At 40.5% G+C, this 12221-nt stretch overlaps 2 protein-coding genes across 2 annotated transcripts; one reads left to right on the top strand and one right to left on the bottom strand.

The window, feature by feature from the left end:
- Nucleotides 1–424: 424 nt before the first annotated feature.
- LOC308288835 (eukaryotic translation initiation factor 1b-like) lies at nt 425–760 on the top strand (the record flags this gene model as incomplete). The annotated part of the gene is made up of 1 exon (XM_080730312.1): nt 425–760. The coding sequence occupies one exon, from the start codon at nt 425–427 to the stop codon at nt 758–760; it is 336 nt and encodes a 111-aa protein (XP_080586438.1).
- Nucleotides 761–5299: 4539 nt separating this feature from the next.
- On the bottom strand, nt 5300–11659 carry stard4 (StAR related lipid transfer domain containing 4). The gene is made up of 6 exons (XM_080730622.1): nt 11605–11659; nt 10636–10747; nt 9785–9834; nt 8755–8881; nt 6963–7077; nt 5300–6357 (listed from the first exon to the last, which is right to left on the bottom strand). Exons 2-6 carry the CDS (start codon nt 10738–10740, stop codon nt 6131–6133), a joined length of 624 nt encoding a protein of 207 aa, XP_080586748.1. The 5' UTR covers nt 10741–10747; nt 11605–11659; the 3' UTR covers nt 5300–6130.
- Between the last annotated feature and the right edge of the window lie 562 nt (nt 11660–12221).

Below are 12221 nucleotides of genomic sequence, written 5' to 3'. Positions count from 1 at the left end.
GTCATCTCTGGCTGTCCTACGCATCCGTCGGCAGTTAACGGGTAATTGAAATAACTGTACAATTCCATCGCTTTGACGATTAGTTCAGCTCATCACCTGGTCTACTATTATGGTGCTAATATGCTGTCTGTCTGCAAGCAAGGAGTGGGTGTTGGGGGTGCTATATAATATCCTTTGTGATTATGCTGTGACACCACCAGACATGCCCATATACAGAAAAATATGGGCACAGATGTCATCAGTATATGACCATACATGGTTATATTGGTCGGTTTTGGTGGTTCTGGAAAACAACCATGACGTCACAAATTATCGGTATTTATAGAGCCCCCGACGTCGCAGCCAGCACACGGACAACAGACGCACTAGAGAGCTGAGTATCATAGATATCTGTGAAACACAAATTAAACCTATCTTATTGTATATGTCCACTATTCAGAACCTACAGGTACTTGACCCATTTGCAGAAGATGATGGTGGTCACCTTCCAACTGGTAGAGAGGACTACATCCACATCAGAATCCAACAGCGCAATGGTAGGAAGATGATCACTACTGTCCAGGGCATCGCCGCACAATATGACAAGAAGAAGCTCGTCAAGTCCTTCAAGAAGAACTTTGCCTGCAACGGGACGGTGATTGAACATGCAGAGTACGGTGAAGTCATCCAGCTGCAGGGAGATCAGCGCAACAACATAAAACAGTTCCTCAAAGACCAGTCCATCGCCAGAGAGGAGCAACTCCGAATCCACGGGGGCTAGAAGCTGACCTTATATCCAAATTGACCTTATACTGTAGGTCTGTAATTCTGAGAGCGAGAGAACCCTAAGGGTCCATTTGGTTCCATCCATACACTTAAGAATTATATGGGGATCCTTTAAATGTAAAAGTTTGAGAACCACTGTTCTAGATGTTCTGCCAGTTCTTCAAAGACCTCCAATCCATCACCAGAGAGGAACAGCTCTGAATCCACGGCTTCTAGAGGCTTCTAGCGGCCACCCACTCACTCATTCCTCGTCTAGTCAATGAAATCACTGCTTCTCAACGCTGTGTCCCGGGACTACAAGCAGTGGTCCAAATGCACACTCAATGGAGTCTAACTCCATGCTGAGGCAAAGGAGCAAAGGAGGAGGATTTTACAGTGAGTGTTGTGTATATTGGGGCTCTAGTATAGTTTATCTGGTCATTCTCAACCTAATTATTTCAAGGCCCCCCAGTTTGATGTATTTGGCCACGGACCCCCATTTGATTTTTCCCTTTCCCCCTTTTTTTTTTTTACTGCAGGACCACTTACTGCAGGACCACTAATCTACAATGTAAAATCCTTCATTCAGTTACAGACCCATAAAGGTCCACTTCGTTCCATCACAGACCTGTGAGGGTCCATTTAGTCTGTTGTTGGTCCCCAGGCCCAACGTTAGGAACCAGTGTTATTCTATCGGAATCTGATACGGAAGACACTGAGGTCCCTTCACCTACCCCAGTTATAACTGAAGCCAAGTCAAGTTCACCTCTCCCAGCCGCTGAAAGGCCTGGAGAGATTGAGGCTGCCGGTAACATCCTCTGAAAGGAATGGGAGGAAGGGGAGAGGGAAGAGGGGTTAGAGGAGTTCTGTAGGCACATAGAGTTACAGACCTGCAAAGGTCCATTTGGAGTCCCCGCAAGAAACCCCGAGAGTCCCTGAACGCCATCTTTTCTCAGACCTGACCACGGATCTGCCAATAGAACAGAGGTAGACTTGGTACAGTCTAAAGACGAGGTCTCATGCAAGTCAAGCCTTGACGATGACTTCTAAACAAGGCAAAGAGGTCACTTGAAAAATTAAAGCAGAGAGAGTCAAGACTTTTGTTGTAATCATAGAAGGAAGGAGAGAGCAATGGGGACACAGGAGGGGGACGAGACAAGGAGGGAGGAAGGAAAAGAGGAAGGTGTGTGTGTGGAATGCTGCTTCAAACACAAGGATTGAGGACCACCAGGGCGGTATGCCTTTGGCAGCCAGCCCTCTATGGACATAATGGACAAGGACACAGGAGGTGTCCACCACCACAAGAAGGGAAGAAGCCTTCTTGTTGAAGTGGAGGAACATGAAGGTAGTTCAGAGTGTCCTCATCTAAGGACAGCATGTTCTACCAACCAAGTAGAATAAAACAGATGGTCGACCTCATGACCAAACCCTTCATACGGGGCCATATACCACTCTTTTTTATTAACGTTTCTTTTTTTCTACTTTTTTTTTAATTGTTGAAGCAGATACAAGCTCACAATGTTTCCCTCCAGAAAAAGATCACACCCAGTATGAAATGAGCTTGGCCAACGTGACCCTGCATGGGCGTACAACAAACTTTGAACAAACGGAAAAAAGCCAATTGTTGGAGCTTAGCTCCTTCCAAGAACACCGCTCAAAAAGATACAAAGAAAGAAAAAACAGCAGACCAAGTCGACTTATTTATAGTGGTCAAGATGGGTCGGCCGCAAGCCTGCAAATGCTTTCAAGATTTTCAGGTATCCAGAATAGGCTTAGAACCACTGGGCTAAACCCTAACCCAGGTCAACAGTAACGATTGATTGACAGAGTAGCCTACTTTATTGACTTTATGAGCGGTGCTCCTGGAAGGAGCTAAGCTCCAACTGACTCCGACTTTCCATTCAGCTCAACCCCAAGCAGTAATATAAATGGTAAGACGGAATTCATTTCCCAGAGGAATTGGGAAACTTTTTTTTCTCCAAAAGTATAAAAAAAGTATAAAAATGTCTAAAGTTGAAGTTTGAATTACATTTCTAGCTCAAAGAATGTGGAAGTAGTAGGATGCTGAAAAAAAGTGGCGGTATAAAGAAGAATAAATATAAATTGGGGACAACTAGTGTAAATAGCAGGACTAGGACACTTGGTGTGATTTTGAAAGGTAGAGGCAGTACAATGAAATACAAATGGATGATACACAAAAAAACACAGGGTTGTTTCAATTGTGGTCCATTAAACATTCAATACTCAAAACAACTGGCCAAAACAACACTGGGATATTCTATTGTGATACAGAATATCAAAATATACAGTTTAGATTCATTTAGGTTTAGTTTATTTTGGTACCATTTCAGACAATGGATACAATGCATACAGTGGTTATTAATCACATTCCAAAAGGTCCAAAAAGGTAGGCCTATAGGTTGAAGCCGTAGCTTATATTTCCTACCCCATTTAAATTAAAATATCAAATATTTTTCTTATTTGAATTTACAAAACTGAAAAAGAAAAAATAACTTTTTGTAATTCCATTTGCTTTTGTTAGTCCAAGAAATGAAAAAGAACAAAACAGTCCAGTTCAGCACTATATCATGTGGCGATATGGAAATATTGCCACGATTCAACACCAAACTATACCACTTAGATAATCATAAATAGCCTACACTTACAACAAATACATACAACGCACATGTAGCCTATATGCAGTATATTCATGTGCATATATTTAACTGTATTACTATTATTTATTTTTCCCCTGTAATTTTTTATGACTTGTTTTTTTTATTTTCCCGCTTTTGTTACTGACAATTCCCTATAAAGTAGGCTACTGTGCTCTATCTGTCTGTCTTTCAATGTTATATGAGATACATAAAGTGGTTCCTGTGTAAATAAGCCGAAAAGCTTACTAGGATCGGCTTTTAATTGACCTTGTACCAGTGATTTTTACTGTCATGAATGGGGACTGTACCTATGTTCCCCAGGTTCTATGTTCCCCATTTCCCCCCCCCAAAAAAAGGTTCTATGTTTTCCCCACTTATCCAAAAAAGGTCCTACCGGTATGTTCACCAAGTTCTATGTTCCCCACTTACCCCCACAAAAAAGGTTCTATGTTCCCCGCTCAACTTACAATAGGTTCTATGTTCCCCACTTATCCAAAAATGCAGGAAACATTCCTTTATAATTATTAATAATAACAACTCAAAACACCCAATAATGGGGAGAGATTACGAATACTAGTGGGACAGGGGGCACTGGGGACATCTGGACACCATACCTTTGTTATGTCTGGGCATCTGGACGAGTGGGCACCTGGACATCTGGGAAATAGGGACATGTGGGCATTTGGACGAGTGGGCACTTAGGGGTGGAGACATCTGGGCACCTGGGCAAGATGTCCCACCATTTCCTGCATTTGAGTGGGGCACATACTTTTTTTTTTGTGGGGAACATACAGTAGATCCTGTTTTTGGTTGAGAGGGGAATATAGAACCTTTTTGTGGGGAGGGTGGGTGGGGAACATAGAACCTGGGGAACATAGAACCTTTTTGGGGGGTAAGTGGGGAACATAGAACCTGGGGAACATAGGATGGACCCCAAGAGACAGACGGTACAGAGCGCCAAATGTGGAGACAACTGATGTCATATGATGTCACAGATGACTGATGCAACAGACTGGCCTCCAAGTACTCTGAAATGACTGACATACTGATGTCATAGTATCGACATATATAGATTGGTGACGCCACGTCACGAGTGACCAGTATCAAAGTGGCCACCTGACTTCAAAGCATTCTAGATTGACAACATAATGTGCTCCAAAACGGGGGGGAACAAAACAAAGCGAACCCAAATGGACCCGCGAGAAATGTACCCAGACCCGAAAGGACCCCCCTATTATTGGGAATATGAGATCTGATACCCGAACGGATCCGTGGCAATTAGAACCTACCCTACCCTGACCCGAGGGACAAGTCAATATTTTAAACCCGAACCGGCTCGGTTCTCGGGTAATCAATTCAATATGCGCGAGAACAGACGATAATGCATTTCTCATTAAAAACAATATATATTTTAAAGTTGAAGGGTAAACACAATATATTTTATAAAGCTTGGGTCCGCTCGGATTCTTATAATTATTATTCTTATAATAAATATAATCTATAATTTATACGGCTCCTCATCAGTCTGATGAAACGTCACGTCCACGGTGAAACATAAATGTTAAATATTTTCTTTTAGATCCAGTGTGCAGACTTTGTATAGAGTATAACGACACATGGACTGGTCTTTCAATTATATGAACATGATTTTATTTTATATACAGATATGATATATGAAGTTTATATAGTGCCTATCTGGGTTCCTAATTCAGAACATTTAACCTTTACGTATTTAACATCAATTTCTTTTGTATTTGCCCTTCCTATCCTATTTTATGTCATACTTATTTCATTGTTAATGCACGCTGCTGAGGAAGCTTGGAGTACAAGAATTCCCCTGCCTACAGTATAATGAGGCAACTCATGTACTTTATGTGTGATAATAAACACCCCTGAACTTCTAGAAGCCTCACAATCAAACTAGGAAAGGAAGGAACAAAACAGAAAATGTATCCAAAAGGAAAAAATACAATAAATCAATAAGAATAAAAATGTATATAGATTTCATAAATAATCAGTGCAAGATAATTGTTTGTTCCCTATGTCATCCAATCTCATTAATATTAAAGTCATACTGTGTAACTTCCATTTTAATAGTCTTTTTGGCGTAGCCAGAATTTGATTCAAAACACAGCCAAGGGTGTACCGGTCCAGAACAATTGCTGCAGCGTCCAAGCACCAAGGTAATTTTTTAAAGCAATGTTTTCAGAAACTGCACATTCACAAGGGCCACGATTAAAAATTGTGTTTAACCATTACCATTGTGATAAATGTACTATTGAAATATATATATATATATATATATATATAAAAAAAAGAAAATCATTCAATGATATGTTGTTTGTTACTAGGCAACCAGTCTTTCTGTGGAGGTAGTTGGGACCAGACCAGTTGAAAGAGAGTCACGACACTCTTTGATCATGAATGAATGCATTCATGATGCATTCACGTTGTTCATACATCGTGAGGGTTCAATGTTTGGACCTAGTAGTGTTTTGAACTATTGGTTTCCTGATTGCAAGCATTACTTCTGCATTCCTCTTGTTCTTGTTGTTGCACCTAAACACATTCCAAATCAACTATAAGTTGGTTTGGGGAATAAATGATTCAATATTGTATATATAATGTTCTTTGCTTACAACGACAGTCTATGGAAGTGTTGTAAATGTCAATAGCACCGGTTGGGACTAACAGAGTGATCGTGTTGAGCCAGTTAGCAGAAAAGTGGGTCATTCTCTGAGGATCTTGTTGAGGTCTGTGTAGAAGTTCACTAAGGTGTTTCCCATGGCTGCATCCACAGCACTTTGAGGAATCTTCCCTCGCAGTTCAGTCTGAACGTAACCCGTCAGCAAACTGCCCTCTTCACACGCAGGCACACAGAACCAGCCGCAGGGATGGTTGAAACCACGAACGGCGCCTGGGCACTCACCAACCGCCGGGTCTTCCACACTCACACCTGTGGAGTGAAACAAACAATTTAGACGAGTTGAGTGAATCACTTCTTTCAACTCAACTTGTATTCTCAAATCATAGGTTCAAATGTAAAAGTCTGTGTGAAATGAGTTGTTCTACATCCACTGCAGTTTCAAGAAAGGTGGAAAGAAATCAAGGAAGAAAGAAACAGAAAATATCAGATATAAAAACTGCATGATATACTATACACATACCGGTAAGAAGGTGCATGGTTAAAACATTGTGGTGATATTTTATTGGAGCTGATGGAATAGTTACTAAATGAATGAATGAATGAATGAATGAATGAATGAAGGCCATATCGTTCAAATCATTGAGTTGACACCTGCAGTGTCCAAAGTCCATGTTAGTAAAGGGAATGAAGTTAACCACATCAATATAATAGGTCATAATCTGTCATAATAGGTGAACATTCTGCGAAAATAACACAACACAACAACACCTTGCCTTTTGAGCTTGTATTTTTCCCAATGAAATTTGGCATAGAGGAGAAAAAGGCAGTGGACGTAGAATAGAGCTAAGTACGGTATATACTGTAGGGTTTACATGGTTTAATCTATTTGTTCTAATCTATTTGTTCCATCTCACCACATGACAGCAGACCAGTCTTGTAGGCCGTGGTGAAGGACAGATCTACAAACTCCCTGGGAGAGATCAGACCCAACAGCTGACCTGCTGTTGTATAACGCACCACACACCTACTCTGTAGACAAGAAACAAACAGACACATACAGTATACAGCAGGGGTCTTCAACAGGGGGTCCGGGACCCATAGGGGGTTCTCAGAGTTACTACAGGGGGGCCGCCGAATCTTTGTGTGATTGGATAATTCTTTTAGATTAACAACTTGAACCCTCGCATCCCTATTCTGAGGAGAACTTTAGCCGAAAATAGCAGATCTATAAGCTCTCAACGCCTCGCAGCAGAGCTTGTACCGTAGATCGGTATTTTCGGCAAATAAGTTTGGTGTAGAGTAAAATCAAACCTCGGTTCGAAGTGAAGCGGTGCATTTTCATTCTATGTGTTCTAGAGCTATGAAATCTGTGTTCTAGATCTATACATTTTATGTTCTAGATCTATACTTTCTATGTGCTTCAGTTCTATGTTTTTATGAATTCCGAATGAATGAATGATTTTATCTGGAGGGCCAAATTGTTATGTGAAGCTTGACCAATGCTCAATCCTGGACGCACGATACACACAAAGCCACTCCTTGGAAGCGGCTTTCACCGCTTCAAAAAAAGAGCAGACCAGGTACCGAGTGATAGGTCAAGTTTACAGAGTATAGACGATTTTAAGTGGTTAAATGGCTGATAAAACACATTAACACAAATCCAACATAGACTGAAAATTTGCAAAACAATTTTATACAACATGTAGAGGGGGTCCCTGCTTCATCTCCCTCTCTGCTAAGGGGTCCTTGGCCTGAAAACGTTGAAGACCCCTGATATACAGTATTCATTCATATACTCATTGTTGATAGACTGTTGATCCGTGTTGGGTCTAACATGCATTACAAAATAAAGGAGTCACAGTAATTACATTACATTTGTCGGCAATGCATTCATGTAAGAAAGACATTACTGTTCTTAAATTAAATCATCAGATTACAGTTAATACTAAAGAAATTAAGTCATCGCTTGTGCTAAATATGTTTTTACCTTCCATGCACGCTCAAAGTGCAGGCTTTATTGTTTATTATTCCACATGGTGTGATTTATTTACTCCTTGTACAGTGCCGTGTAACTATATTTTGAATGGCGCTTTATAAATACATTTGCACAACAATTGCTTATTATTTTGAAGCAATTGAAATCTGTGCTTTGTGATATTAAAGAGCATAAATGTCAGGTCTTGTGTACGTATATCCTCTTTATTAGGATGGTTAGAGAATAGTTCTTTCTGAATGCCTCGCAAATTGTACACGGCTACACTAAATGTAATGGCAGCAGATGGTTTGGTAGAATTCTCAGACAGGGAAACGGCAGCATTTGAAGGCTCACAGAATGGCTGCAAAAGGATGAAGACAAGCCAGCAACACAGCATTCAACCACATGAATCCTAACATCCCTCATTCTGGGCAAGTCATAATAGGCAAACATTTTATTTGGCAAAATAGGTTCTACAGATACAGCTATAGATCTGCTATTTTGGGCAAAGAGATTTTATGTAGAGGGGATAAAGGAGGGGACTTGGCTATACTGTATAGACCTCTGGGGGACTGATTCAATTCTCGCTTTATTTATTGTGAATAAATAAAGTTATGTGTACAGTATGTGGTGAACAATTTATCAACCGACATTCTCCATTGCAATTGCCAACCTCAGCGGTGGCTAGCAGTAGTGTTATTACTTGTAGTAGTGATAATAACCTACCGTACCTGATCAATGGTATTGACGAGGTCCATTGAAGTCATCATGGAGTCCCATCTCAGTCGACAAGGGCCAGGTCGGATAAAATCTATGATTCTGCTGGGACTGTCTTTGACCAAACCCTCAGCTTTATACCTGGAAGAACACAGCAGACAACACGGCACATATTCACCATTCCACGACCAGATTAGATTTTCTTTTTGAAGATATTCGTCTTTCCAATTATTACATTTTTGGTTGATTTTCTCCAGCTAAATTCTGCATTTCTGTTTTATTTTGTTAAGACACTGTGAAGAGGGAGAGAGCGGTGATAACATGCAACAAAGGGCATCATGCCAGACTTGAAAGTGGGCCAGCTGCACAAAGGACTATAGCCTCAGTTATGTTATACGCTCTTACGTTGTGAGACACTGAGGTGCCCCTACAATTAATTGTACATTCATTATATTTTAATAATTGTATTTTATCTATTTCTACATGAAAGAAATACACTATTCTATTCCATTATGAAAAATAACCTTTATTTTTAAGCAGCAGAATACTTGAATGATAATAATAATGAATAATCAATTATGATAAAACCGAGACAAACATAGATAGGTCTAGATAGGGACAAGCGGAATGCAAGTTGCACCTGCTGAAATCCACTTTCAAAACTTCTGAAAAAGTTCATAAATCTGTCCGGATAATTATTGGTCGACTTTAAACATCTGGATCCAAACTGGATTGGATCCAGATGTGGACCTTCATCAGGTCCATATCTGGTCTGTTATTCCCTTTCGGCAACTATTATGTTCTCATGGGTGCAATTTCAGAGTGAATCTGCGCTTTAAAATGCATTCCAAGTGCAATGATACCAGATCTTTGACGCAAACACAGATACAGTAGGTATATCAGTATTGCTTGCCATTGAATCTCAAGGTTCTGGGTTTTATCCTGGCCAAAGTGCCAAATCAGCGCTACGCTGATCAGCACTACACTGGCAATATTCAAAAGGAGAAATTTGTTTGACGGAAAATTTAGTTTTTAATTACTTACAGGTAGCCGTGGAATTCTTCAGACGGTCTCCGCCAAACGGTTACATCCTTCTGAAACACAAGAAGCAACAGGTTAGCCAGCAATATAGCCCTCCTGGCCCCCAAACTGTGGAATAAACTTCCTGTTGAACTACAGACACACTCCTAGCTTCCGCCGTGGACTGAAGACGCACCTCTTCAGACTCCACCTAAACCCATAGCACTACTGTAACACTCATTGACCAAACATGAAGCTAGTTAGCATTTTTTAGGTTTTAGAAACGTTTTTTACTGATTAGGTGCATGGTCGACCTATGTTGTTGTTTTTCTCTAGATTGATATTCCTATGCATTTGTTATATTGTGGTTGATGTACTGACATATTATCTTGCTTATTATAGTGATATATTACCTGCTTATTGTAAGTCGCTTTGGATTAAAAGCGTCTGCTAAATGCATAGCAGGCACAGGACAGGGCAATGTTGAGAGACACTGTGAAACAAACCTACAGATCTCCAGCCAGAATAGAACCGGACTGTCCGGTTAGCTACACCAGTGGTTCTCAACCTTTTCAGGCCGTCACAAAGTAGCAGATCTACCAGCTCACAGCGCCTCGTGTTGCGACTTGCGAGGTGTTGTCAGCTTGTAGAGCGTTTCCAAAAATGTGCCTCTTTCTTATAGTATTTGACCAATTGGCCATTTCTTTTTGGTATCGTTTGTTGATTACTTTTGAAGCAGTAATGTTATTTTTCTTAGCTTCTTCGTTTTTTAGGTATTAAAAAGGTCACTTCACTGTCATCTGGGGACCCCCGAAAAATCATGTGGGGACCCCCCCGTGGTCCCGAACCAGCTACGGGTGTGCGCCTCCCCTTACCGTCATTTTAGCAACCCTCCACTGATCCAACTCCAGACTGTGATAGGAGATTAAAGTATTTTCCAATTTGGTGGTCAGGGCCTCAAGATCTTCATTGTACCCCATTATGTCCCTGAAAAACAGACCTTCCATAGTAAAGCAGTACAGAGACAACTCACTGGCATAACACAGTTCAGTGTCTGTGTTGTGTTGAGGGGAGCCATGTCCCGCCAGATGACTTATTATAGTGCCCCCCAGGCACTGTAACTTTGCTCTTTATTAATTAGTTAAAAATGTTCATATTAAATATTTCTGTTCAATAAAATTAAATAAAGGCACACCTTGTGGGTCAAATTAATATGAGGTCACATTTGGGGAAGTGTGCTTTTATGTATCGCATACAAATCACAACCTTAAAATATTCTCTTATTGTTTTATTGCCATTTAGTTGTGTAGTAAGTTTGAAATTGTATTGTATGTTTGTATTGTATCATCATCTAATTACCTTGTGTGCTACACCTCTAGTGTATTATACTGAAGGTAAACCTTTTTTTTGGGGGGGTTGTTGAAAATTAAGAGGAGGCAGCATTGAGAGGCTGTGTTGAGACAGTGCTCGTGTTACAGCTTTCATTTCCTCTTATATAAGGATCAGCAAATAGAATTGCATCTATTTGAATAGAATTGATCATTTGGACTGATTTTACGAGCAGTTTGAGTTTACATGGTATGGAGAGAACACACAGATAGCCAGACAGTGAGTGAAATAACACATACCTCACGCATACAGTGAACTAACAACACACACTGACAGGTCATGAGTTACAGGTACAACAGATCTCACACAGCAAACTAAAAGATAAAGGACACCGAACATTATATAATACACATTATTATAATAGCTGGTCTGTAGCCTAACAATCGAGTTCATGTATTCATTCAATCATACTGCATATATAGGTCTATATAGCATATAAACTGTAGTTTACGTACCTTTAATTGCCTATATGAGGACAAAGGGCAATTTTGACTCGTATTTTTCCTCACAGATGCAAACATGTGGCGTGGCCTCAGCCAATCGGCACACAGCAGAGAGCCAGCGAAGACGTAGTGGTCAGGTGGTGGTGTTTTCTGTCAGCCGACTGGTCACATTTCTGACCAATCGGACCAATCAGTCAGCAGACCGAGCGTGGTGTCGTTTTCTCGTCGCTGGTTGGTTCAGCTTGTTGTGGGCGGGGATCGAACCACAGTTGTCCATGGAGGATGCGTTCGTTTTCTCATTCGTGCTCAGTCCAGAGGTATAGCGTCGGCGGTGTCTTCGTAGTGCCCAGTTCTAGATAGATACCTTTATTATCCCAAGGGGGAAAATCAGTAAGTAAAACCAGTCAGTATGTTCTCACTCCTCACTGGTGGAATAACGGATAATTACAAGTTTTAGTTTTACAAGTAATCATGTAGCCTAGCAAACATGTAGAAGTACTCTGTTAGTAAAAGTCCGGAATTCAACATTTACTTGAGTAAAAGTACAAGTAAATTGGCATCAAAATGTACTTTAAACTACCAAAAGTACTCATTATGCGGAATGTCCCATTTCAAGTTTTCAAATAATC

This window comes from Nannobrachium achirus, assembly GCF_963921795.1.
Source record: "Nannobrachium achirus genome assembly, chromosome: 7".
Lineage (NCBI taxonomy): Eukaryota > Metazoa > Chordata > Actinopteri > Myctophiformes > Myctophidae > Nannobrachium > Nannobrachium achirus.
The sequence above is the reverse complement of the archived record's forward strand: the minus strand, read 5'-3'. Positions and strand labels throughout refer to the sequence as shown.

What these genes read in the sequence shown, in the direction of transcription:
- stard4 (XM_080730622.1), bottom strand. Translation starts at nt 10,740, where the DNA reads ATGGGGTACAATGAAGATCTTGAGGCCCTGACCACCAAATTGGAAAAT. An exon ending in TCGTCAATACCATTGATCAG is followed by an intron (nt 7,078 to 8,754) that starts GTACGGTAGGTT and finishes TCTTGTCTACAG; the next exon opens with AGTAGGTGTGTGGTGCGTTA. An exon ending in GACTGGTCTGCTGTCATGTG is followed by an intron (nt 6,358 to 6,962) that starts GTGAGATGGAAC and finishes TTCACTCCACAG; the next exon opens with GTGTGAGTGTGGAAGACCCG.